The sequence below is a fragment of the Heloderma suspectum genome, chromosome 12 (genome assembly GCF_057233095.1).
Source record: "Heloderma suspectum isolate Gila_16-S chromosome 12, 16-S_ref, whole genome shotgun sequence".
NCBI classification, from domain to species: Eukaryota; Metazoa; Chordata; class Lepidosauria; order Squamata; family Helodermatidae; genus Heloderma; species Heloderma suspectum.
In genome coordinates, this window is record NC_139469.1 from 19,524,623 (window position 1) to 19,552,506 (window position 27,884).

Genomic DNA, 27,884 nt, shown 5'->3' on the forward strand with positions numbered 1-27,884 from the left:
TAATCTTATTTAGATTTATTTATGTTTTAGTGAATCCATATTTATTTAATCTTATAGCAAAAGGGTGTTGATCAGTAGACCGTCACTTGGCACTGTTCAGCTGCATCAGTGTATCTTTTAAAGTAGAAATTTTGGTCAATATGATTTTGTCTCCTTTCCATCACCATCTATGTTGCTGTGCTATGGAGAACAGAACGTGTACCTCTAGAAATCACATTGCAGATTAGCTTAACGAATGCTTGCAAATGACTTCTCCTTTAAACTCAAGGAAGGTACGCTGAAAGTGAGTCTATATGTGCAGTGGAAATGTTACCATGAGTTATATCTCCCTGTAGTTCCTTTGTGATTGCTGCTACTTATAAATGTTCCCCTATAGGGGTGAAATTGAGGTACAATAATGGGAAATGGGATGTTAGTTTTTCAATGGATGAATTTAATGTCTGATTGCATCTGTTGCAGATTATTGGAGTGGTCCCTGTTGCAGATGTTGTTCAAATCCGTCCTCCCCTTTCGCAACATTTTGCCTAAGATGGTTTGCTACAACTAAAAATGAAGTAGTAGTACTATAAAAACAAGCATAAGGAAAAACTAAACTTACTTTTTCAATTACACAAGTACACAGTCAGCATAAGTAAACTAAGAAAAACCTACGATGAGCAAAGCAAGGCATAGTGTTCAAAAGGCTGTGCTTCAGATATCTCTGCTTTTGCATCTTTCCTGGGCCTCTTTTGGAAAATGTGCAGGGTTTCAGCTGAGATTTGAGGCTTGAAATGTAGGATGATGTCCTGAACATGTGAACCACTTTCATTGGAAGCTGCTTTGGGGAGCATTTAGATAAAAGGTGTGAGGTAGAAATCTTTAAAATAATACATGCATAGAGATATGTGGGCCGCAACAAAAAAGTGTGTGTGTGTGTTGGTCTGGCGAGCCTTCAAAGCTCTCCCTTTTCACATAGGAGGCTGACCAGAGCGAATGAACTGTATATATCTTACTCTTCAAAGCAGATCCACACAGAGATAGTTTGATTTTTTTAAAAAAATGCTCATTCCTAGCAGTCTTGCCTCAGTCCTTTCTGATTTATGTAGAGCTGCACTGATTTATGTAGTTCTACAGAAATAACAATATAAACAGTTGCATATAAAATGATGTTAAACTACTTGGTAAACATTATCTTTAGGGAGCCTTTGGGTCCTCTTAGGATAGCCTATCAGGAAATGAACAATCATTCTTGGAAGGGGTTTGTTTCATTTTTTGTGGTGAAATTAGGCTTTCCTAGAGAGAGAGAGAGAATCTGTGTGTGGGGGGGGGGGATGGAACTCGCCAAAAGTTTTCTGAGGCAGAAAGTGACTGATGTCCCCTTACAGATGAACAGAGCAATCAGTTACTATATCAGTTACTAAAACAGCATCATTGTATAAGAATTTTCCTTACACTCCTTTTGTTCTACCTTGCTATTTAAAGGGTTTGCAGGGACTTGGAGATACTATGGCCTTAATTAAAGTTCAGTTAAATCTGATGCCTTCAGCTGTGTTAGAGGGAAGACACAGGAACAGGCCCTATTCTCAGCATAGCTGTCTTTCTGGCTTAAAACAGGAGTAATATCTTGCACATGTTATTGTATATTGTCTTTGTATAATGTGCTGAGGGAACAATATTTGGGTCAGACACTTAGAGAGATACTCGGGGAGGTCTGTGTGTGAGACTGTAATCTATCTTATTTATGGGTAAGATAGATATCTAACTCCAAAGACTTCATGCTTTATATCTACTGTAATTGGTGCTAGGGAAACAATTCTTAAAGGAGGATGCTGTGCCTTGTGATGGAGATTCAAACTTCTAAGTTCATGAGCGAGTTTATATAATCTGATATAGGTTGTGTAAATTTTACTTACATTAACCAAAGATCCAGAATTTCACGTTTATTCTATATGAACTTGGATAGAGTTAACTTTATGTAAATATGTTACCTTTGTATTGATATCTAGCATCTTTTGTTAAATGTTTGCGATGGTCTGATGGTTATATACATATAAAGAAATCTCAAGCGGAGTGAAAAGGTGGGCACCGGCTGGCAATTGAGTAGATGAAAGGGCAGGCACTTTTATATCTGTGTTGCTTCCTCCCTCCTCCTTTTCCAGCCACTCCAATCGATTCCCCCCACCCCCACTGCCGGTTTTATATATTTTATTTAATTACGTATATCCTGCCTCTCAGCCCCCCCCCCCCAAGTATCTTGGAGTGGCTTACAATAACATAAGAACATAAGAAGAGCCCTGCTGGATCAGACCGAGGGTCCATCCAATCCAGCATTCCATTCACACAGTGGCCAACCAACTGTCGACCAGGAACCCACAAGCAGGACACAAGTGCAACAGCACCCTCCCACCCATGTTCCCCAGCAACTGGTGTACACAGGCCCACTGCCTCTGGTACTGGAGGTAGCACATGGCCATCGAGACCAGTAGCTATTGATAGCCTTCTCCTCCAGGAATTTGTCTAACCTCCTTTTAAAGCCATCCAAATTGGTGGCCTTCACTTAATCACTCATCAAAAAAGACAGTCACTGCCCACAGGCTTGCAGTCTAAAAAGACACGACAGATAAGGAAAAATGGATGGGGAGGGAAGAGGGGGGAAAATCAGGTCCCCTCCTCCAACAGTTAGTCAGCATTCCATGGGCAGTGAGCTCTCTCAGTCCTCACTGAGCTGTTCCCCCCCACCTTAGTTCCCCCCTAAAGATTTGTATTGTATTTCTGCAAAGCTGGGCGTACCCTGTGTCTGCAGATACCTCCTTCTTGTGCGTGGCTATTACCACGTTTGGCTACATAAGCGACAGCACTTGAAATAATTGAATTGGAATTAGAATATCGGATATACATTCAAATGAACTTCAAAAGAGAGCGCTCGTGTGTAAAAGTCTGCTGGCATTGGTTCCGGTAAATTTCTGGGTGTAGCTCCATGAAGAATGCATTTATTCTTTCTTTTCTTTTTTGCCTTCTAAAATTATACTGCTATTCAATCAATTAACGTGCGTCCATGATATCTCTCCCAGCCACTGCCTGTTTTTGAGACTCAGAGAGAGAGAGAGAGAGAGAGAGGTCTCCATCTTAAAGTCCGGCAACAGTATCTTTTTCCATGTCATAAGTCTTTTTCCAGACCATTGTTCACTGTTTCCTAACCTAATGCTCTCCAGATGTGTTGAACGATGACACTATCATCATCTCAATCCAGGTTGGCTAACAGGGGTTGTAGTCTAACATTTGGATGACAAACCCTCCCCAACCCACCCACCCACCTTGTCTCAAAATCTTGTAAAACATATTCTTTAAACATCCAGAACTCTTCTGGGCTGTACTCATACCTCCAATTGTCTTTGTTTACCAAGAACAGTTGCTATTTTTTGTCACCTCCCCGGTGAAACACTGTTCCTGTTTTGCCTTCTGGAGAGGATTGGGGATGCCCTTCGAAAATCGTAAAAATCTCTCCCCCCCCCCCCGCCAGCCCCTAGTTATGGAATGTCATCCGCAGAGAAGTCTGCCTGGCACCTACCTTACTATCTTTAAGGTGCCAAGCAAATACCATTTTATTCTCACAAGCTTTTTAAACAATATCTCTACATTTTTGTTTCCATTATGTCTTTTTAAAGCATTTGTTTAAACTCTTGAGTTAAAAAAGAAAAAAAAATGCTGTTTGAGACTTGCTATGTTTTTGTCACTGCTGTTTTTAAATTGATTGTTTTACTGTGCTGCTTTTTAAATTCTGATTTCATGTATTTGGATTTTTGCATTTTATTTTCCTTTTATTTTATGTTACCCTGATATAGGATTACTAATTAAATAACTAAACAAACCAAAAAACTCAACATGCATTAAAGGAAAGGAAGTTTTTTTTTAAAAAATGATGTAACAATGGATATCAAGTAAAAAAGCAGTCAAATCCCAACTTTGTCATAATGAAGAGGTCAGCTAAGAAAATATAAGTCCTCTAATTATCCTTACTATTCAAAGGCTCTGCAGAATAATATTTAATCTATAATATATGTATCAGTTAGGGGAAATCTGAGTGGAATGGCTAATAACAACCAGACATTGTGTACATTCACCAGTACGCAAGAGTACGCACTGACCAGGAAAAATGCACACAGTATGCAATTGTGCATTTTTCCTGGTCAGTGTACAGACTCTCTAAAAGGCCTTGGGGAATGTGCAGATCTTGACAAGGTTTTGTATGCATAATATCCAAGATGCAGTGGAGAATGTGCATGAATGACAATACTGTGCTTTGAAATTGATGTTTGTGGACTTTTAGCAATGTTCTCATATTGACTGGAAGATGGATTCACATTCTCTGACATCACTTTGGAGACTATGCATATAGCCTGTGGTTCTGGAAAGATTTCTGATGGGCCTACATCCAGTCCTGGAGCCTTGAAAAGAATGCAGCAACTAGAGATAGAAACCATGGGGCATGTTTTTGGGAGGCTATACATATTGACCAGAGAATGTGCATATTGACTGGGCGGTGTGTACACTGTTCTGCCAATGTCTGCACATTCTCCAGTGTGTTTTAAAGATCAGGCACATTCTCAGGTTATGTACAAAATGCAGTTGCTGTATGCACATTCCCCAAGGACTGCTGGAGATTAAGCACAATGGTCAGAAAATGTAAAAAAGCTTGTTGAGATATACACCTATCCCTGGGCTTGGAGGGTATTTATATTGACCAGGAATGTGCACAGTACTTTCTTCATGCACAGATGATGTGCACAATCTCCATGAGCCTTGGTGAATGTGCACGGTGGCCAGTTGCGACACATATTAGCTGTTCAACTCTCATTGCCCCAACATATATAATTCCGAGATGAGAATTTGTAATCTGTCTGTAAATGGCAATTTTTTTTTAAGGAAAGTGCCGAAATTTGAATAAGGGTGTTCTAAGTGCACTGGCATATCCCTGTTTTCATCTGAGAAATGCTGAAGGCTACATTTTCCCTGCTGTTTGAAATGGGAGGTCATCTATGTTCGAATAGAAAGGCTGCATGTTGTTTTTATTGGCATTTAAGGAGAGAGCTTATTTGTGTCTTGCTGGCTCTTAAAAGCCAATTTGTGTGGTAGGGGTAGGCTGTTATTTTTTTTTAACGTGTTAAAATTCAAGCTAAGTTTAAACAGAAAAATAGCCTTGGAAATTGTATGTTTTTCTGCACTTTGTTCTGCTAAGTGTTGAAATTATGTGTGCTGTCAGTGACGCAGCTGTGATGCTTTTTTTGTGCATAAAGAGAAGGGAAATAAGAATGGTGTATGTAAAATCCACAATAGTATCCACACCGCACTACATCTGTTTATTGATTTGATTTGTAACCCACATTTCTACCAAGATAAATGGCACTCAAGGCAGCTTACAATCATGCATCTCTTCCACTGTTCCCTTCCCTCACATCCCAGAGCATCAGTGGAGGGCCAGGTTAGGTCCATAAATTGGACCAGGAGTGGGTAGACCTCAGGCTTGTCAGATCTACGTGTTTGTTTTTTTTTTAAAAACCTTTTTGGTGGTGGCCCCCTAATTGTGGAATGTCCCTCCTAGCAAGGCCCGCCTGGAACCAACATTGTCATCTTTTTGGCACCAGGTTAAGACTTTTCTCTATTCCCAGGCGTTTGATGGCATATGGTGGGCTTTTTAATGCATCAGTTGAATTGTTTGGTTCTGACTAACTTTCTCGTTGTTTATGGGATCATGGTATTTTAATGGAAATTGCTTTTAGCTGTTTTAAATTTTATATATTTTAATCATCATGAAAGTCGCCTTGTGTCTTTTTTAAAGAGAAAGGTGACTAAGAAATCCAATTAATAATGGTGATGATGACGATGATGATAATTACTAGAACCACAAGATTCACCAACCAGAGTCAGGTGCAAAAGACATACAATTAGAATTAAAAACAGGATTCATATTTTGAGCCTAGGAATTTGTTTTCAGTACTGGAACTGAGCTCATAGTCGTTTGATATAAATGTCCGCTCCTGGTTACTCCCACGCTTTCTCCATTTCAGCAGCTTGATTTAGATGGAGAACAGCTGGGAATTGGGAAAGCCTTGGCAAAACCTTGGCAATCTCCTGTAAATCACCCAGAGATCTACCGGCAGATCCCCATTTACCTTCTGCCTACCACTGACAATACACTAAGGATGATTGCACTCTTACCAACTGCATTAGCACCAGTCACAATGATCTAAATGTCTCCTCCAAAGGTTAGATGCTTCATGAATAATTCCTTCAGCTCTCTAACCTGAAACTCCTCTAAGTAAAATAATCAGCAAGCTTGATGGCTGAGATAATGGGGGCATAATTACAGCACAAGATACTGCATTTTAAAGGACACAGATTTAAAGGTCAGCTGGTACTAGAGTTACTGATACCCAAAATGTGACTGTGCAGTTCTTGCTCTGAAGAGCATTGTGTATGCTAAATATGTTGTTGGTACATTAAAAAAATTATTGTATATAATTCGTCTTTTAAAAATTGGGAAGATAATTAAACCTACTCACATATGCTATAAAACAGAATGTGGTGCTTACTTGTTGGGTTACTGTGGCTGGAATTTGTCATAGGAGCTAATTAGATGTTTGATCCTAGCAGAATATTTAGTTATTTAGTTGTTTTAAAAGTAGGGATGTATGGATTGTGTAAAATCCCTTCTGCCTGTGTTTCATGGATTGTCAGGCACCTTTTGTTTCGCTGCCCACCCATTGACAGGACCACATTTTTTAAGTTTCCAAATTTGCATAAATTTGCATTTGTGCAAATGTGAATTTGCACAAATTCACACGTGCAGGAATGCGTGAATTCCCCCCAAATGCACAAATTCCCCCCAAATGTGTATTTTCATGCTTTAGCCTATCGGGGGAATGTGCATTTTTGGACAAGTTTTTTAGTTTTTGCATATTTTCTCTGACAAAATTTGTGCAAAATTTGGGAAAGGTAGTACACTATTCCATGGAATCTGCCCGACAGGGGAGGAGCTGGTCCACTTCAGAATCCATGGGTTGGAATCATACAAATCCGAACTCATTTGGTTCTGTTGTGGATTTCTCCAGCATCCCTACTTAAAAGATCCATACACTTCTGTGGTGACTAGCAACAAAAGTTAAAGCCCTAAAATTAAAGTATAAAACAGTAGAAACAACAGGAGTAAAAATATTTAAACACACACACACACACACCCTGCTAAGGCAGCAATACATACATTGCCCATTAAAAGTTTTGGGAGAATGATCTAGTTTGATCTGAATAAACAAGTTTGATGACTACAGATGAACAAAGTTGGTGCCCATAGAGCATTCCATAACTGGGTGCCAACACCAAAAAGGTCCCAGCTTTGGTCACCTGACTGCAGACAACAGAGGCAGCTAGAGAAGGCCTTCTTAAGATTTTAGAGTGAGCAGGATCATATGGGAAATGGTGGTGCCATGAGATCTTCTGTACTTTATTCTCCAACCATGGCCTTATAAGGGGAAGTGAGGGCTGTTGGTTTGGGAGAGGAGAAGCTGAGAGCTGACGTCCTTCTCCCGAATGTGGCTACTCTGCATCTGTGATGTACTGAGCGGGGAAAAGCTGGTGGGAGCAAGCACACTACTGGTAACTGGGCTGAGGTTAAAGAAAAAAGTCAAGAAAAATGGTCCAGGCAGGGGTGAGGTGAGGGAAGTCAGGAAAAATTCTCAGCCTTTTCCTTCCCTGCCCAGGATAACCCTTCAGGTTGTCCACCCATGCTCTAGCCATTACAACACCACACTACTGTTGGAAAGTCTGGTGTGGCTTACAGCAGGGTTGCTTTATATAGAGAAAGCATGGCAACACAGCATTTAGTGTTGGAGGCAACAAACCCAGGCTAGAACCAGTTTAAAAGAAGTTGAAAACAACTTACTTTATTAGAGCTTTTATACACATTGTCAGAGAAGGCTAACACTGTTTAACTACAACCACCCCCTAAGGCTGGGTGCGTGAATGTAAGTGAGCGAAGGCATGAGATATGGTTACTTGCTTTCTCTCTGAAGAGAGCACATGGTGCTTGTTGCAAAGACAGATAAGGAAGAAGGATGATGAAGCGGATGGAACAGGAACAAGGAACGGATCAAGCTACAGGACAACAAGGGTGATGAATGAGTCAAGCAGCTGCTGATGCAACGCATTCTCTATTGCCCCCTAGTGTCTGGAAGCATGCAGAGTTGTTCCTGTTATCCAACAACTGCAGTCTCATCATGCATAATATATATAAATATAACAAAACCAACCAACCAAAAAGAAATAACGAAAGACAACAGGTAACCAAATGAAATTGACGGCAACAGGACACATGTTCAAATGTTAGAGAGAGCAGTAAGATCCTCAGACCACTGAATGATAGGTGGTGGATGCGTATTCTTCCAACCTTGCAGTGTAAGTCCCTTTGTGACTATAGGGGTTTTCAGAATCCACTTCTGTTGTCCATCTTCAGTCCTCACATCGCAGGATATAATTTAAAACCATATGAGCATCTGCAGGTATCAAGGATTTTCCTAAAACAAAGTTGATATGAGTAACAACTTCCAACTGAGCAGATCATTGGGACTTTCCGGGACTTGCCTGCTATTTTGAGCACTGCACAACCCACCCCCCTTCCTGGGCGCACACACATGAAAAAGTAATGATTCCTATACATGTTTAGACCAGAAACTCCCATGGTAGGAGTTGTAGGACTTTTTTCTATCTAAGCATGCATCAGATTGTGCCCTAAACGTAGTTTTGTTCCAAGGGCCCATGGGCTTATGTTGTTGAAAACTCAGGTTGCTAGTGTTATCTTTCAGTATTTTCTCCCCTCCCTCAAGAATTTCTCACCTAATCCTTTGATTAGGTTTTTTTGGGGTGGCGGGGTTCTGAACATCACATTTTATGTATCTCGCCCTCCCTTTCAGCAGCAAAACCAGTCATGCTGAGACATCATATGTGAAGGAAATGCTTAAGATTTTACCTCCTTGCTGGTTTAATGTTGAGACTGAAAACTGACTTTGTCGCTAACCCAACTCTTGAATCTTGTGTTGAGCTTTCTCTCATGTTGCTTATTTGTGGACTCAAATGCTCATTTCAAACGTCCCACTGTTCTGTGAGCCTCATGGGGATATGGGCATGCGTGGCGTTTTCTTACTGAGCTCTTGTGTAAATCTTCTTAGATCAAGAAAACATGCATTTCCTTAAGACTTTGGTCTTTTTCCCTCTCATTAAATATATTTGTCGGTGCAGCCCTTGATGTTGGCTCGTGTATCCCCCCCCCTTTTTAAAAAGACGCTTTGTGTTGCCTTCTGAAGTGATCTTCATCTCAGAAAGGTTGCTTTCTGGAATTCATTTGAAAATTAATTCAGAACTTGGGTGTGCAGCAACGTGGATAATCCAGTGAAGTACCTTAGGGTGCAATCCTATCAGGTTGGGTGTAAGACTCCGAACTCAGGGGTTTTTCAGCCATCCAGTGCAGAGTGGGAGGAGCGGTGGAGGCAATTAGTTTTGCCCATCTAGCTCGGGCTCTGCGGAGCGGGAGGGAAGGAGGCTGGGGAGGTCTGGGGAAATGGCGGAAGCGGGCCTCCCCAGGCCTCTCCCCTCCCTGCTCACCAGCACGCCTCCTTTCCCTCCTCTCTGAGGTCACTTTTGCAAGCTCGGAGAGGAAGCCAACGTGGTTCTCTCTGCATCGCCTGTGAGGGGGAGGGGGCAGGGAGCTCAGATTTCTGGCTCTGAGGTCAAAGCACTGTCTCAGACCTTTGATCTAGGAAAACAAACTATTATATGTCCCTCCAGATTCTGTCTAGGGGCCATAGGATTCCTTCCTTAATGTGCCCAGTGGAATATTCAACTCTTTAGCGTAGTTCAAATGTAATGATCTCAAGAACAACTCCTCATCTGCTCCCATGTTAATTAAGCGAAGCATTTTTATCCTGCTCCGTAGCCAGAAAGGCTCCTGGAAAGGCTTGTTCATAATCAGTAGACAGCCCCTTCCCCCAGGCTTACAGACTAAAAGTACATGACACAAAAGGAAAAAGGGATGAGGAGGGAAGAAGGGGGGAAAGCAAGTGGTTTTTCAGCAGGGCTGGTGGAACTGGCCCCGCTTCTCATCTCAACTTCCTCTGCTGACGCCTGCCAGAATGGCTATTGGTGGTCCTTGCTCTTCCCTTTACCTCACGTATCTGGCTTTTGGACGATATTGTGATTTGTTAAACCACAGTTTCCTGTGCTGTCTGATTCAGGAAACTGGTTTAAGCACTGCTTACAAACCTGGATATCAAATCAGGGCCGAGATGGTTACAACTGGGCCTTTTTCTTTAAACACCAGATGTGCCTGCCACGTCCCTGTCTGCTTTGAACATTCCTCCACGTTTCAAAAGGAATGTGGCCTGGAAGGAACACACACATCCAAAGCCTCACAGCGCTAAAACCAATATACATTTCCTTGAGATCTATACAAACTAATAATTTAACATTTCTACAGTTCACCAGATGAACCTCACAACAAAGACCATCCTCGGGGTTTTTGAGCAGCCCCTGCAAATCCGGCCACTGGGTCTATAAGAATATAATTTTAGCTTTTGCTGATCAGCATTGGACAATCACCCTCATCAGGTTCAAAATAAATGTGTGGGTCCCCCCCCCCCCAATATAAGGAACAGCGAAGTAAATAGTAGCACTGGCACTGTTCTACCTGACACTGTTCTAACAAGACTTGTGCTATCAGCTCTTGAAATATCAGGCAGGTAAAGTCTGACATTTCAGTGCCGAAAATGCCTTAGGAAAAGGGATAGTCAACTCATAAAAATAATTCTCAAGATGGTAGGGTTACTTTTAGAAGGCACAAATAGAGTGGAAATATGGGAGAAACACTGAGTTTGTTTGTTTGTTTGTTTATTATTAGATTTATTAGCCACCCATCTGGCCGGCTACCCAGACACTCTACGTGGCATACAATACTAATAACAAATTTACATAATCAACTGAACAAAACAACATAACAAAACAACACTGCAACACTGCTCTAAGAAACCCTGACCCACCCCAAATGCCCGCCTGAACAGCCGGGTTTTTAAAGCCCGGTGGAAGCTCATCAAAGAATGATGAGTTTGAATCCTGACCAAAATCTCACGTGTACCACATACTTTTAAAAGGCATTTATGGGCCTGACCAGTGTCGATTCCCTTAAAGCTTGTATGATTTCACTCTAATGGTAGCATTTGCTATTCACAATTAGTTATCCAATTGATTATGGATCATAGTAATGATTTTGAAACTTCATTGGGGATCCCGCTGCTCTTCACTTTAAAAACTTTGAAATAATACAAGAACATCACCATAAAAATATGGAATTGCGCAAGCATTACTTCTGCTCCGGTACTGGTCCCTGCTGATTGGTTTTAGAAGTCAATTTTGGGGGATGTCCAGTGGGTTAGTTTGGGTCAAGCTGCACATGCTCTTTAAGTCAATTTTGATAAGCAATTGAGCCAGTGTGGTGTAGTGTTTGACTGGGACTTGGGAGACCCAGATTCAAGTCCCCATTCAGCCATGGAGCTCACTGGGTGACTTAGGGCCAGTCACTGACTCTCAGCCTCACCTACCTCACAGGGTTGTTGTGAGGATGAAATGAAGAGGAAGAGGTCATATAAGTCGCCTTGGGTTCCTTGCAAGAGGAAAAAAAGGGTGGGCTATAAATGATGATGATAAATAAATAAGGAAAAAGAAGCCATTGTGTAAATGTATTTCCCCCATTTCCTTTCAATGGCAGGTTCCTGGAGATCTGAGCCAAACATCTGAAGACCAGAGCTTGTCGGATTTTGAAATGTAAGTTCGTCACACAGTGGTATTTTTGATCTGAGTGCACATTCCCTCTCCTGCAAGATAAATCCCATATACTTTGTTGGGAACGTTATCCCAAGTATCCCCTTTTGGCAGTTTGGCAACTAGTCCAGCCTACCAGTGGGGTCTTCTTTCTGGATTATTTCTTTGTATTTGTGTCCATGCAGAGAGCTCTGTGTTTTAAATATGCCTCCTTTTATTCAGATCAAATCGAGCTCTCATAAATGTCTGGATTCCCTCCGTCTTTCTCCGTGGAAAAGCAGCTAATGCATTTCATGTTTACCAGGTAACTTTTGCAATTTAAAGGGGGGGGGGGGGCTTGGGTTGGGTTGGGTTGTGGGGAGGCCAGCTTAAACCTGGGATTGTTGTAATGTCTTTTGCTTATGTATATTACAGTCCTATGTAGAGATGGGGGAGAAACGTGTTTGCTTTGTGTTTTAATATGAACCAACCTAATTTGCACTTCCTGAGCTAATGAGCAAACCAGAATGCAATTATCTTTCTGTTTTCACATTTCTCCCATTTTTGCGATGCCGTTCACTGATCAGAAAGTGCATACAGCTATGCCTACGTTAGGGAAACCTGTTTGCAAAAAGGCACATGTTAGGAGAAACTGCATACTAGATACATTAGGAGAAATGTGTATGAAAATGCGAACCAATTTTTTAGCGGATGTTTTACCAGTAAATTTGCAAACTGATGCAGAAATGGGATGGAATTAACTAGTGCTTAAAAAAAAAGAAAGCTTTAGAAATCGAAGCAGACAGATTTGTCTATCCTTAGTCATGTGTCAGTCACTAAGTAAATAGTGCTACTTTAATGTCTCTGATGTGCTTCTCATAGAATTCTCTGTGTGTTTTTCACTGAACTCTCTTCAAAAACAAGTGAAGACGCTCCCTCTCCCCACCCTGCTACCTGCCCCACCCCACCCCCTGAAAATTAGCTGGAGATTTTTTACCTGCTGCTTTTTTTTGTAGCTCAGAAGGCACAATCCTGTGGCCCCTAGACAGAGTCTGGGGGCCATAGGATAGTTTGTATTCCTGGATCCGAGGTCGGAGACAGTGCTCCAACCTTGGAGCCAGGAATCAGAGCTCCCCTCCCTCTCACAGCTGGCATGGAGAGAACTGCGCTGGCTGCCTCTGACACGAAGGTGACCTCAGAGAGGAGGGAAAAGGGGTGTGCCAGTGGGCAGGGCGGGGCAGGGACTGGGGAGGCTGGCTTATGATGTATCCCCAGGCCTCCCCAGCCTCCTCCCTTCTTGCTCCGATGCGCCCCAGCTAGATGGGCAAAAAAGCCCGTCTAGCAAAATACAGAGCAAGAGGAACACAGAGGTGAAGACCACCTCCTCCCACTCTGCATTGGATGGCTGTAAGTCTCCAGGTTCGGAGCCTTACAGCCATCCTGATGAGATTGCCCCCTGAATACCGCTTTAATTTGATTTCTTTTACTTGTTCGCATGAATGTTTTCGTTAAAGGTGGTTAGAAATAATCTGCAGGATCTGGAGTTTGCCATTAGGAAATACACTCTTGAGAGCCCTTGCCATTCGCTGCAGCCTGAAGAAGTGGAGTGGGAGTGGGTGGGCTCTCCCTGGTCTTGTGCTGGCTGCAGAGAGGGTTGGGAAGTAGTGGGATCTTTGGGGAGGGGCTGGGGAGGAGGTTGGAGGCTTGCGCTCACAGTTGAGCTTGGCATTGGGAGTACATGGAGTGCCGCCAAAGCTCACCATATTAGCACATGAGAACATAAGCAGCGCTGGATTAGGCCAAAGGTCTATCTGTCTAGTTCAGCATCCTTGTTTCCTACAGTGGTCAATCAGATGCTGGTGAGAAGAAGCCCACAAGCAATAGCCTTCTTATGTTACATCAGGGGTGCAGAACCTCAGGCCTGGGGGCCAAATCCAGCCACCAGGGGTTTTAATATGGCTCTATGAGGTTCTCCAGAGGGCCGCAACCCCTTCCCTGGCCACACCCCGTTCACCCAACCACCCATCATTTGGTGGATTCCCAACTTTCGTGCAGTTCTTGCCCATTCAAAGAGGTTGCAATGCCTCTCCTAAGGACTAGTTACCGACAGGAAGAACTTTAAGCTAACATAGCTTACCTCAGAACTCTTACATTATTGTGGCTACTCCACCCCCAGGTAATAAGCTCCAGGCATAATCAGCTGCTTCTAATTTACCCTGGGGGCAACCACAGCCATGCTTTTCCGGGGGGGTCTGGCACCCCCTCGTTTTCTTTCCTTTTGTCCTCTGCTTTTCCCTTCTCTCTGTCTTTGCCCCTGTAAACTATTGGGAACCACACTCAGTATCATTTGGAGTTGCAACTAACAGTAAAAACGTTTGCAAATATCACATAGTATTTAACAAATCATAAAATGCACACAACTCACTGAAATTTAACATTGGACGGGAAAACACTTATTGCATGGTGAGGCATGATGGAGCAGATTCCACGATAGTATTGCTCCTCCAGCTGCATGATCAGGGCCCATCAAGATCAAGAGAAGGGCATGCTCACACACACAAAGAGTTCTAGGCCACCATTTTTGCATCAGCAACTCCGCGCTGCATGAGTTCTGGCAGAGGGAAGTCCAAAAGTCACAGATCAAACTCAGCCTGCCGTACACTGAGCTGACTACAAGCACATAGACACACAATCCACAGCAATGAGAGTTCAAGACTATGAAAAGCCTCACAGTACTTCCCATGGCAAGTCTTTAACCGTTCAAAGTTCCAGTCCATGTGCAGAGTGTCTCTCAAAAGCCTAGATGATGATGGATCCAAACAAAAGAGACTGGGGGCAATGAAGATGGGATGTTTCCAGCAAAGGCTCTCCACCTCTACATCAGCTCAAAAGGGGAAGGTGTGGCTGTACACCCCTTCCAGATCCCTCGACAGACAAGGGCTTTTAGCCTTTTAGCAAGGCTTCTGGCTAAACAGAGCAGCATGGCTCAGCTCTCTAGCCATGATGCTTCAACTTGGGCAACGTTTCTCTAAATCATAGAATCATAGAATAGTAGGGTTGGAAGGGGCCTACAAGACCATGGAGTCCAACCCCCTGCTCAATGCAGGAATCCAAGTCAGAGCATCCCTGACAGATGGCTGTCCAGCCTCGTCTTGAACGCCTCCAGTGTGGGAGAGCCCACCACCTCCCTAGGTAATTGGTTCCATTGTCGTATTGCTCTAACAGTCAGGAGGTTTTTCCTGATGTTCAGCTGGAATCTGACTTCCTGTAACTTGAGCCCATTATTCCGTGTCCTGTGCTCTGGGATGATCGAGAAGAGATCCTGGCCTTCCTCTCTGTGACAACCTTTCAAGTACCTGACGAGCGCTATCATATCTCCCCTCAGTCTTCTCTTCTCAAGGCTAAACATGCCCAGTTCTTCCCGTCTCTCTTCATAGGGCTTTGTTTCCAGTCCCCTGATCATCTTTGTTGCCCTCCTCTGAACCCTGTCCAGTTTGTCTTCATCCTTCTTAAAGTGTGGTGCCCAGAACTGGACGCAGTACTCCAGATGAGGCCTAACCAGTGCTGAGTAGAGGGGAACTAGTACTTCCCGGGATTTGGAAGCTATGCTTCTATGAATGCAGCCCAAAATAGCATTTGCCTTTTTTGCAGCCACATCACATTGTTGGCTCATATTCAGCTTGTAATCGACAACAATTCCAAGATCCTTCTCGCTTGTAGTGTTGTTGAGCCACGTATCCCCCATCTTGTAACTGTGCATTTGGTTTCTTTTTCCTAGGTGCAGAACTTGGCATGTATCCCTATTAAATATCATTCTGTTGTTTTCTGCCCAGCGCTCCAGTCTATCAAGATCACTTTGAATTTTGTTTCTGTCTTCCAAAGTATTAGCTATCCCACCCAATTTTGTGTCATCTGCAAATTTGATCAGCATTCCCTGCACCTCCTCCTCCAAGTTATTAATAAAAATGTTGAAGAGCACTGGGCCCAGGGCTGAGCCCTGTGGTACCCCACTCATTACCTCTCCCCAGTTTGAGAAGGTCCCATTGATAAGCACTCTTTGAGTCCGATTCTGTAGCCAACTGTGGATCCACCGGATCGTTGTTTCATCTAGCCCACTTTGAGCTAGTTTGCTCATCAGGATATCATGGGGCACTTTGTCGAAAGCTTTGCTGAAATCGAGGTATATGATGTCTACAGCATTCCCACGGTCCACAGGGGAGGTTACTTGATCAAAAAATGAGATTAGATTCATCTGGCAGGATTTGTTCTTGACAAATCCATGTTGGCTTCGAGTAATCACTGCATTGTTTTCAAGGTGCTTCCAGATGGATTGCTTTATCATCTGCTCCAGAATTTTCCCAGGGATTGATGTCAGACTGAGTAGTCTGTAGTTCCCAGGTTCCTCCTTTTTACCCTTTTTGAAGATAGGGACAACATTAGCCCTCCTCCAGTCATCTGGCACTTCCCCCGTCCTCCATGATTTCTCAAAGAGAATAGACAGCGGTTCTGAGAGTTCTTCTGCCAGTTCCTTTATCTCGGATGCACTCTCGGATGTACTCTCGGATGCAGTTCATTTGGCCCTGGCGATTTGAACTCAAAGTAATTAGGTGTTCCTTGACCATATGCCTATCGATCTCAAGCTGCAATCCTGCCCCTTCAGCCTGTACTTCGCCTTTGCCAGGGGGGTCATAGACCCTCTTTTGGGAGAAGACTGAGCCAAAGTAGGAATTGAGCACCTCTGCCTTTTCTTTGTCATCTGTTATCGTTTTGCCATCCTTATTTAATAGCTGAGCTAATAACCATTTCTTTCCTCTGCCTTTTACTATGCATGTAGCTGAAGAAAGCCTTTTTGTTGTTTTTAGCATCCCTCGCTAATCTCAGCTCATTCTCAGCTTTAGCCTTCCTGACGCCATCCCTGCAATTCTGTGTTACCTGCCTGTACTCTTTGTTGCTTGGCCTTCTTTCCACTTCCTATATGTGTCCTTTTTTATTTTCAGGTAATCTCTAAGCTTTTTGTGAAGCCACATTGGCTTCTTCTGTTGTCTTCCACCTTCTTGTTGGAATTGTTTGTAAATGTGCCTTGAGAATTTCCTTTTTTAAAAGCTCCCACCCATCTTGGACTCCTTTTCTCGTTAGCGTCACTTGCCATGGGACCTTACTGATCACTGTTCTGAGTTTATTAAAATCAGCTTTCCTAAAATCCAGGGTAAGCGTTTGACTACACTCGGCTTTTGCTTCCCTTACTCTACTTCTGTCAGGTTCTCACTAGACATCTTTTAGCCTCCCTCTCCCTCTCTAGGCTAAACTAGGGGCGGTTAGGGAGTTGGGTGACTCCCCCTAGCTCCGCTCTGACATTCTAAAAACTGAATAGGCTTCAACTCTTCTAGGCTACTTCTAATCAAATAATGGCTATAACTTACAAGGCCTTACTGCATTACTGAAGTTGGGCTTTGACATTATTTTTGCTCTCATAACACTTTCTTTATTCTAAAAACTTACTCTTCTCCCCCCCACACTTTCTCAGCTTGGTTGCTCAGAGATTGCTGAGGGGAAGTGACTGTCCAAGCTAGGGAGCTTGCCAAAACATTGCCAGTGCTTCTGAGCTTTCACTGGGTCTAGTTGGAAATCTCAATTCTAAGCTATTTCAAACACATTAAAAACAACAAAACCACCTCTTTTGCAAGGGAAAAAGGAGAGATCGGCTATGCTCCCCACAGGGCAGTTTTAAACTGCACAGCTCTTAACAGCAAAAACTCTTGGGGCTGTCTATCACTGGACAGGCAAGCCAGGGATTTACAACATGACACACACACACACACACACACACACACCTTTTTTCTCCTCTTCTCCCTCAACCTGGCACCCAGAAATAAAATGCCAGAAACTCAGGATGCTGGAGACGGGGCTCGCTTTATACTTGCATTCTTTATGCAGCCATCCATCTTTTTTGGGAGGTGGCGGCGGGGTAATTTGCAGGGCTTGAAAGTAAAACTTCACAGTTTGTATTTGTAAATCCCAAGTTCGAAACAAGACATGATGAAATACAGGGCAACCGAATTCTTTGCCTTGTCAGGGGCAACAAATGACTCAGGTCAGCTTTTTCTGCTGAGGTCTCAAACAGGAAAACAGTCTTAGTTTCCACTTGTAACATCACTGACAGCATCAGCCCGCCGGTTACACAGATCTCACAGTTTTTTGAGGACAGCTATGCCAATATCTTCTTTTCTTTTCAATAAGGTTGGGTCTCCCAGCTTACACAGTTTCTTGCAGCTTCCAGGAGCATGGTAATAGCATTTTCTTGATCTCTTCAGCACACACGCTCAAGCAGTCCAACACTGGACACTCAAATCAGTGAGATTTCTTCACTGCAGGGAATCCCGTGGCAAAAGCTTAATGGTTACACTCTTCAAAAGTCATATAGCTGATGGTCAGAAGCTACAGGCTCTATGCAATTCTAACACAGTTCAAAGCTAAACACGGTTCTCTTGACAGAGGACTTCAACGTGGTCTCTCTGCTTCATTCTACCCTGGGACCGTCCTCTGGCGCGCTTCCCACTCTAAGAGGGGTCTAGACCGTGCTCTGGGCACATTGATTCTTCACCTTTGTTCCGTTCCGTGTCTTCATCTTCTGGGCCTACGTTTTCAGTTTCCACTTCTTAGGAACCTCATCCGGATCAGGCGAGGTGATGAGGTTGCACCCTTCGGAACGCCGAGGGCAATCCTTCTGAGCTCGGGGTATCGGTCTAACGGCTACTTCCTCGGCTTCTCGCTCCCACGCCTCATTAGAGGCCAGGCTGTCCTGCAACATTTCTCTAATCAACAGCCTCAGATCTTGCTCTTTTCTCAGCTCGTCCTTGCGCTGTTCTGCTGTTTCCTCTCTCCATTCTAACTCCTTCTGCCCGACAGCTCCTAAAGCCGTCAGCAATAACCATGCTAGAGGTCCTGCGCGCTGCTTCTCTTTAGCTGAACACTCCAGCTGCACAGATTCTAATGCAGCTTCCAGACCCAGTGGGGTGCAGTCCTCCTCGACCTCTGGCCATGCAACCGGGCCGCTCAGGACCACCAACTGCTTTGCAGCTGGACCCCACAGCCCCTCCTGTGGCCAGCCCAGGAGTTGGTTCAACACGCTGACCCCCTCATTCTTCTTTCCTCTGAATCTGAACATAGCAGTATTTTTGGCACCCTGCCCGCTGCACCAAGCGTGTCGCCCCGGCCGTGGGCGTTGAACTCTTAGGTTAGAGGTGCCAAGATAGTGATAAATCAGACTCAAAGCTTTGCTTACAAGGAGTACTTTATTGGGTAACTTACAGCACACAGGCGTACCCAGTGGTCGGATCAGACAGCTTCTCTGAACCCCGAGCCATGGGGTACAATGGGTCTTATACTCTACATGTCAGCAATGAGGCAGCACGACACTAGCAAGCGCCCCTAGCATTCATTCCCAGCATAGGCTAGAAGCGTTTGGTGCTCAAGCACAGCCCCCTGTAAACAAACTTCTCTTCTCAGGCAGAGTGCTTGATAAGGCTTTCTACTCATTAGTAAGGAATGCGCTGAGAAGGCTGTCGTCAGCCTTTTGACTCATCCGCACATGCTCAGAGGCTTACTAGCGTGGGAATTGCATCAATAATTAACTTACGCAAGCATTATGGATCTCTAGGCCCCTCTAACACTACAAATGACTTGGCTACGCTCCTGGGGCCAATACATCATGCTGGTATTTTTGGCCCCACCCTTTTGCTTTTGCCCCCACCCACCACTGGAACGTGGTCCCCGAGACTGTCTCTGATATGGAATTCGAGCCTCAGACTGAAAGAGGTTCTGGACCCCTGTGTCACATGTTTCCCAGGGGCATGCTGGTTCTGATCCTGGAGGTAACACAATACCATAATTGCAGATAAGATCCCAGGTTCAGCGGTGAGCACACAATATGTGGCTGGCTGCCAAGGCCAGCCAAGATTTGTAGAGCCCTCCACGCAAGGAGTGGAAGAAGAGCCCTGTTGGATCAGACCAGTGGGCCAACTAGCCCGGCATCCTGTTTCCCACAACAATATCCAGCGGGATGTTTCTGTAAAGCCCACGAGCAGGACGTCGGGGCCGCTGGTCCCTCCCCCGGTATTCCCCAGAGACTGGTATTCAGAGGCATGTGGCATCTGATCAGTGTCTGTGTTTCTGCAAGACCCTCTGAAAAATGGCAGTAGCAAACAGTGGGCAGTATCCAACGGGGTCATTCCACAAACTCAAGGAGTGCTGGCAGAATCTTTCTGTTGTGCAAGTGGTTGCCCGTTACGCTTGTGCAAGCAGTCGCACAGCCGGTTGCACAGCCAGTTGGACAACCCGTTGCACAAGAGTTAGGGGCAATGGATTGTGAAATGGGTTGCACAAGAGTTATGCGGAATGTGTTGCACAACGGGTTGCACAAGCATAATGCACAGCTGCTTGCGCAGCTATGCTTGCACAACTGTAACTTCAGTTGGCTTCTTGCGCATAGTTCAGAACCCCGTTTCCGCCAGCACAACGTCATTCGTGCTACTGGAATAACAGAGTTGGATTGTGATTGTGCACAGTGACTGTGAGAGGAGGAAGATGCCTCAGATTTTGCATCAACATCTGAATGGTACTGCTTTATTTCCTATAGCTTATAAGAGGGAGAAATTGTGTTTAATTTAATTTTTTTCTCCAATGTTATAAACTGAGGATTGGTGGCTTGAATAAGGGGCAAACACTGTGAATCTTTTTCCTTTCTTGTGATATGACTGAATCATAGAATCATAGAATAGTAGGGTTGGAAGGGGCCTACAAGGCCATCGTAGCACTGGAAAGTGCTGTGTGTTTTTGGTGCTGTGCCCTTTTTAACATTCCAAATTTCACTGTAAAAGCCGCAAGGGGCTGAGGCAAAAGTCGCTCCCAGCATAATTTTGAAGTCAATTCACATGACTGTTTTGTCAAAACTACTTAGCGTATTTCAGTTGTCCTCAGTGTTTAAATCTCCATGGGATGGTAATCCCTCTGTTTCTCTAATTTCCAAATAATAAATAAGGCATTTAAAAAAAAAACTCCTGTTATGTCACAGTTTTACTGTACGAGCATTATGAAATGCATTCTGCTGGTCAGGAATTTTACACTATTTTCTTGAACTAGTGAATGTTTTGGAAGTATAGCTTTTCTTGGAGATCCTCCCCTTTTCACCATCTGCTAAGCTCGTGTTTGTTTTAAGAAGGGTTTCCATATCTAACATGATAGATTCTCAAGAACTACATTGGCTTTTTATTTTACAAATTCCTTAGGTAGTACTATTAATACAGCACTCCTCTTGGAAAACACCAGGGAGCAATTTGGACGGAATGTGGTTCTTTCTCCTCCCACGTTTTACGGCAGGGACTTTATTTTTAGGCTCTTCTCAGTGAACAATTACACTTATGTAAATCAGAGGTGAGCAGAGTCCAGGATTTTCACACACAGAATACTTCCCATTCATTTCTGAGTTTCTAATCAAATTGGATCCCTATGCAGTGAGCTAAACATGATAATTCTGTTTGGGCAGAACAAATAACAATAATTTTGGCTGCACTAAAATTGTGAGGCAGTGAAAGCCCAGCAAGATTACATAAGGATGGCCTTAACTAGGTAGCACTAAAAAAAATCTACAGAACTAGGCAGTTTGCACCATAATCAGTTTTCTGAACTCTCACCGTTAAAAAAAAAACTTTTTCTTTAGCAAGAGTTACAAAGTTCTTCCCATTCCTACCTTGAAATGACACCAATGTATTAATAATTGAACAGTTATGTCATCTAGATAAGTCACCTCTTCCTAAAAGGGCGAGGGGGGGCAGTTACAAAATGGTACAAGCGTGAGAGACCATGTGGTGTAGTGGTTAGATCAGAGAGGGTGAACATACAGGTCAGATTGGGCCTACAGGGATTTGCCATCTGGCCCACCAGGTTCTTTCCCATTCACTGTCATAGAATCATAGAATAGTAGGGTTGGAAGGGGCCTACAAGGCCATCGAGTCCAACCCCCAAGCCTTGAGCCCTTCTGATGTATGTGTACTCAAACAATCTCTAAGTAAATAGGCTTTATTATGTAAAGTAATCAGTCTATCAGCAATTCAGATTACAGACCAGATCATCTTTGGACTACCTAATGCTAAGATCTCTAACGCAAGCTAACACAACACTAAATAGCTTTGCCCTGCAGGGGATGAGGCCTGGAGAGGAAACTGATGTGCAATTCAGGCCTGCTTCCGTCTGACTGCTGAGGTGTCGGACACAGACAAGGATTCAAAATCTTATTCTGCTATGAAGCTCACTGGGTGTCCTTAGGCCAGTGGCTCACAAGATTGTTGTGAGGATAAAATGGGTGGGGAGGTTGGGGGCTGGTGGAGACTCACAAGAACCCTGTATGCCAGCCTGAGTTCTTCGACAGAGGTGCATGATACAAATGTAATATAAATTGGTAACTAAATGAAATACCTGATTTAAAATTCACTTTCAAAGACTTGAAACCTATTAGGGTCCAATCCTATGCACGTTTAGACAGAAAAACAGTCCTACAACTCCCAGCATGCCCCAGACAGCATTGCTGGCTGGGGCATGCTGGGAGTTGTAGGACTGTTTCCTGTCTAAATATGCACCGTTTTGTGCCTGTAATGTTCAACTGTGCAAATCTAAGGAACAGTCCTGATGCAGTGGGAGTCCACAAGAGCCAAGGGAAGTTACATTTTCTGCATTGTCCTGATTCTCCTCCCCTAGCAAAATGTATTTCATTGGAGGATGGGAAAGTGCTGTTTCCTTCCCTGCTTCGGTCAGGAGGAAAATCACCTCCTCTGAAGCTGGAATTTGCATTGGGAAGAAATCGCCCATTGGCACCAGGGGAGGAATGGCTTGAATTCCCCCCTCCATCCCACTCTGTGCTGATACTGTTTGCACTTAGGGGGGAAAAAGGAAGGCTATGCACATTAAATGCAATGTCACACTGGATGTCATGTGTGGTTTGGCCCTCAGTCCAATGTTCTAGCCAGTACACCACACTAGCTCTTCGAGAGGCTTGACGTTAGGTGGGCAACTCAGGCCCATCCAGATGTTTTGGCCTGCAACTCCCATAATCCCTTACTATTGGCTATACTGGCTAGGGCTGATGGGAGCTGTAGGCCAAAACATCTAGAGGGTGACAAGTTTCCCACCCCTGCTCTAAGCCTTGCATCCAAAGGTGCCCTTCTGCTAGTGGAAAGCCTTTCTACGCTCATGGGAGGTCTGTTTCTGACGTAGTGAAAGAGTGCTGAATTATTGCTCCCAGAATCCAGAGCAGTTCATCCATTTGCGCACGCTCATTCTCAAGTCCTTTTCATTGCCCATCGGACCTGGTGCACCGCAGCAGGGGCGCTGAACCTCTTTCAGCCTGAGGATCTTACTCCTTTTCAGAGAAGCTTTCGGGGGCTGCATTCTACTGGTGGGCGGAGCCAAAGGCAAGTGGGGTGGGGCCGAAAACACCAGTGAGTTTTAGTGTAAAGCTTTTATTGCTAGTAACTAGACTTCCAGAGAGGCACTTCACCCTTTTGTAATAGGGAAAAAACGGCACAGTGGCTGATGACCCGTGAAACTATACAATGATAATGTGCCTTTCAAAAGAAACGGGTAAGTAAGCAGGGGAACAGTGCAAGCATCACTCCTTAACTTTACCCCTTATGCCAAACCACAGTGTAGATTTATAGAGACCACCCATTGGATAAAATCTTTAAAAGTCCTATGAAATCCATCTTTATGAAAAGATCAGAAACAAACATCTGCGTAAAGACCAAAATCACGTATGCAAAAAGGACGGATGGTGCATTGGTTGTGGATTGCCCTCCCCTTGGAGGCCCAACTGGCTCAGATATTGGCCTCATTTTGGTGCCAAGTAAAAACATGGCTTTTTACCAAAGCCTTTGAGGGCTAAATGCATTCCTTAAAGTTGTCCACTGTTTTAACAGTTTAATTTTTTTAGATTTTAATTTGTATTAGCTTGTTTAATGGCTTAATGTTTTAGCTGTTTAAATTATTTATTGTTTTATACTGTTCAAATTGATTTTATCTGTATGCTGCCCTGAGATCTTAATGATATAGGGCAGGATACAAATGCTATAAATAAATAAATAAGTAAGTAAGTAAGTAAGTAAAGAAATAATATAAAATAAAGCTTTTCCTGTTCCTATGCAAAATTAATAGAAATACAGACTATAGCAGTTGTACAAGGGAAATGAAGAGGCTAGTCCCAGGGTGTATAGGCAAAGCTATGCCAAGATAATAATATTATTTTGGAATCCCTTGCTATTAAAAGGTGAAAGTAATTTTATCGAAACTTTGATTTAGGACCCTGGAGGCTATGCCACAGTGGAAAAACCCACCTCCAAATTCATTCATGTAGAATGGATACAGCAGGGCTCTCTCTCTCTGCTCTGCAAAGCACCCTACACAGTCATGATAATAATGTATGGAAAATTCAAGTCTCCCCCAACATCCATGTGTTGGTTACTTTATTTTATTTTTTGGCAATCTTTTTTATTTTGTTGGTATTTAAGTAGGCAAAACATATGTGCCGGCATATTACATCGCATTGCAATTATCTCCTTTCTGCTATGCAAAATCATGTTAAGTATGTGAGACTCGCCAAGCTGGCATCCTAGGGTCACGGAAAAAAGGGAAACGCTTCTCCTTCTTCCTTTTGTCGGATGGGTCTGTGAGTTGCAGATTTCTTAGCTACTGAAATAAACGACATGGAAATGGTTTTGAAGGTTTAGAAAAGCAGAGCTTATGGGCTGGTGGCAGCATTCAGTCTCCTCAGGCACTTGCCATGGCCAAGGTCTGCCCCTCCACCCCTCAGTGCTGTGACTGGACTCATCATCAGCGGCCCTTCTCCGTGAGCCCCTGCCAAAGGAAGTGAGGCGGGTGGCTACTAGGAGGAGGGCTTTTTCTGTTGTGGCACCCCGGCTCTGGAATGAGCTCCCTAGTGAGGTTCGCCTGGCGCCTACATTGTACTCCTTTCGGCGCCAGGTGAAGACCTTTTTATTTTCCCAGGCATTTTAGCTGTCTAAATTTTTATCTTTGCTGTTTTAAATCTGTATTTTAAACTCCTGTACTGCTGCTAGGTTTTATTGTGGTTGTATTGTTATATTGTGGTTTTAATGTTCTATATATTTTCAATTGTTTTATTGTGCGTTGTTTGGTTTTAATTTTTGTGAACCGCCCAGAGAGCTTCGGCTATTGGGCAGTATAGAAATGAAATGAATAAATAAATAAATAAAATCCATCAATTCTCTAGTTGTTGCCAGAAAAACAAAGCACCCTACACATTTCTGGCAGCAACTCGAGACACCTTCCCCCCAAGAAAACCGTTGAAGTGTGTGAAGGGGAAGTCCCACGCTCCTCCATTTTGGTTTGCTCTTGGATTTCAAGTTCCATTTTGAGATATTCCAGAAAACTGTTCACTTCCACTGGCCAGTATTTGCTCCATGTGTGTCTTGGCTTGCTCTGAGCTGGATTTCTGGCCTCTATTTGTGAGGCAAACAACATATCCTGATATTTTGCCCTTGACATAGATTTGGATGATTCACACTGACAGTTAGAATTTTGTATCTAGGTTGAAGGACTCCTTAATTTGTATTGGCCCAGTAGGATCCTTCTAGAAAATCATGGGTGTCATCGGCTTACCAGGCACTCAATACACTTCCTGTATGGTACAGGCATCTTTTACAGTGAGTGAGGTTTCCAGGACCACATTGATCCTGGTTAAAGTCCTTAAGTCAGAAAGGCATCACTGTTGGACAACTTGGGGATGTATGAGAAATTTGTTTCAGTTCATTTTTGATCAGGATTCACCCAGTTTGCACCTTCCGGACAGAGCATGGACTTGGATGCAATCTGTGGTCAAAGTCTGAATGTTTCTGAGCATGCGATAGGCAGGCCAAAAAACAAAAACAAAACTGCATTTGACAGCATACGTATATATGAAAAATGTTCATGAAAAAGCGTACTTTTGGAAAATCCACACAAATGAGCTTTAATGAACAGGAGAAGAATGTGTACATTTCAAAGATGTGCATAATTGATCCATACATTTGGGAAAATATGCATGAAAATGAGCATGGATTTTCATGTGAAAAGAAAGGAAAAACAAAGCTCACAGTCTGATACGGACTCGAATCTCGAATCGGAACAAGCTTTGAGATGGAATTCAAAGAACTTCGGCGAGCTCTGGTTTTGCCGATTCGCAGATCCCTAACTCCATAACACCGTAATATATGCAGTAGATTAGCCTATGGACTGTTACACCTCCAGCACTTCTCATCCTGTGGAATGACCAGGTGTTTGAATCGTTCTGGTGTCCAGTGCTCCCCATAGAATATCTTTTGCTATATGAATCACAGCTTGAGGTCTGTTGTTTAGATGGCTTCACAGATTCGAAAGCTGCTTTCTCATGGGAGCGCTTCAGCTTAGTTTCTAACTCTGCATTCCATTTCATCCTCAGGAGTCCAAGGGTATTTCGGACCAAGCCATACAGGAATTTGTGTTTGTGTTAGCTTATCTGCAATGTATCAAAACTCCATGTGAAAGTTCTTGAAGAAATACTTAAAAGTTTCATTTACATCTAACCTCTAGATGGTGATCGTTACCAGCAGCCTATTTATGTTCTGGCCGCGACAAAATGATTCTTGCGGACGTATCTCTGTTTATATTCTCATTTGCTTCTTAGTCAGGTTTTGCCTCCTCCACAAATGTCGTTCACAGACTCCACAGTAAATTTAATAGTCCCCTGCAGTGGGCAGCTGTTGGCATATCAAGCATTGATAAATTATTGGGAATATAAAGCCTCTCTGAAAGATTACTTGAGGGATGTGAGTTTACACAGTAATTGCTATGGGGAGAGCTTACATTAGTATGGTATAAATCTTTACTATTTTCTTTACAGCCCAGGATGCGATTGATGGAAAGAGAATAACTTTGATCTGTGTGTAAGTTTATCTGATCGGTATGGGCTAATTCACATGTTTGGCTGCAGGAAACCAAGAAGCATTAGAAACGTGTTGTTCACAAGACACTGACATTGTTCTGATCTGTCAGGATCTGGAACCTAAGAAGCAAGACAGGAAGGTATCCTGAGCCTGTAGCTTGAGCAAAATAACTCTATGGGATCTGTGAACCCAGGAAGGGTCTGGGGAAGATTGAGAGTTTATATGCAAGCTGGCCTCAATGCACCAGTTGCAGCTGGGTCTTCCTCCTCATGGGAGACCCTTACTCATGAGTATACCCTGGGTGAATGGGTCTTTTGACAGCCAGGTGGGCACTCCAATGATGGTTCTGAGCATCCCACCTGGTCCGTCACCACTGGTGCTTTGGTGAGCTTTGGGCAGAGGGAGGAGAGACTGGAGCCATGATTGGGGGTCAGATGGGGTTGAAGGGATTCCTGGAGAGCTCAGGTAAGGCATCCCTGCCACAGGACCCCATGGGGTGCTCCAGGTCTATTGTAGGGGAGAGGTTTGCTGAGGGATTGAAGAGGCTGGATAGTGGGTTGGATGGGTTTCTGATGTCAGGCAGGATGGGGGTTGCAGGGCTGTGGATTGTTCTGAGTGAGCAATTTGCTCCAACGAGGCTTAGAGGTGGATAGAGGCCTTATGAGCCAATGGGGCTCTTCACACAACATGCTAACCCATACTCACTGGTTGGTTGTGGGTTGTTGCTGAACTATGAATTGTTTCTTGAACTGTGAGTTAGTGTGTTTGGATCCAGGACATTTTCAGCAGGACAAACCCAACAACAAACAATGGGTTCTCAAGGTGGCTTGTGCGAGGAAAAAAGAAGCCACACTGCATGGTCAACAAGCCACCCTGCTGAAAATGCCCTGGTTCAGACAACACACTAACCCACGGTTGAACAACAACCCACACTCAACCACCGAGTGTGGGTTAGCATGTTGTGGAAACCCAGTCTCTGTCTGCACTCCATTCCATCTCTACCAACCCATCTCTACCAACCTTTCCCCACCCTTGCTGGACGAATGGAGACATGGTCCGAAAGCACATCAGGCAGCCACCTTG

At 43.8% G+C, this 27,884-nt stretch overlaps 1 protein-coding gene across 15 annotated transcripts in view; it reads left to right on the top strand.

Moving 5' to 3' along the window:
* SNX29 (sorting nexin 29) overlaps positions 1-27,884 on the top strand; it is a 304,758-nt gene that overhangs the window by 145,431 nt on the left and 131,443 nt on the right. For all 15 annotated transcript variants that reach the window (XR_014785563.1, XM_084818640.1, XM_084818628.1 and 12 more), the window contains 2 exons: positions 11,786-11,841; positions 12,061-12,142. Coding sequence is in view for 14 of the 15 variants with exons in the window: in XM_084818640.1 (XP_084674766.1) it covers positions 11,786-11,841; positions 12,061-12,142 (138 nt within the window). In the remaining variant the exon portion in view is untranslated. The remainder of the gene's footprint in view (positions 1-11,785; positions 11,842-12,060; positions 12,143-27,884) is intronic.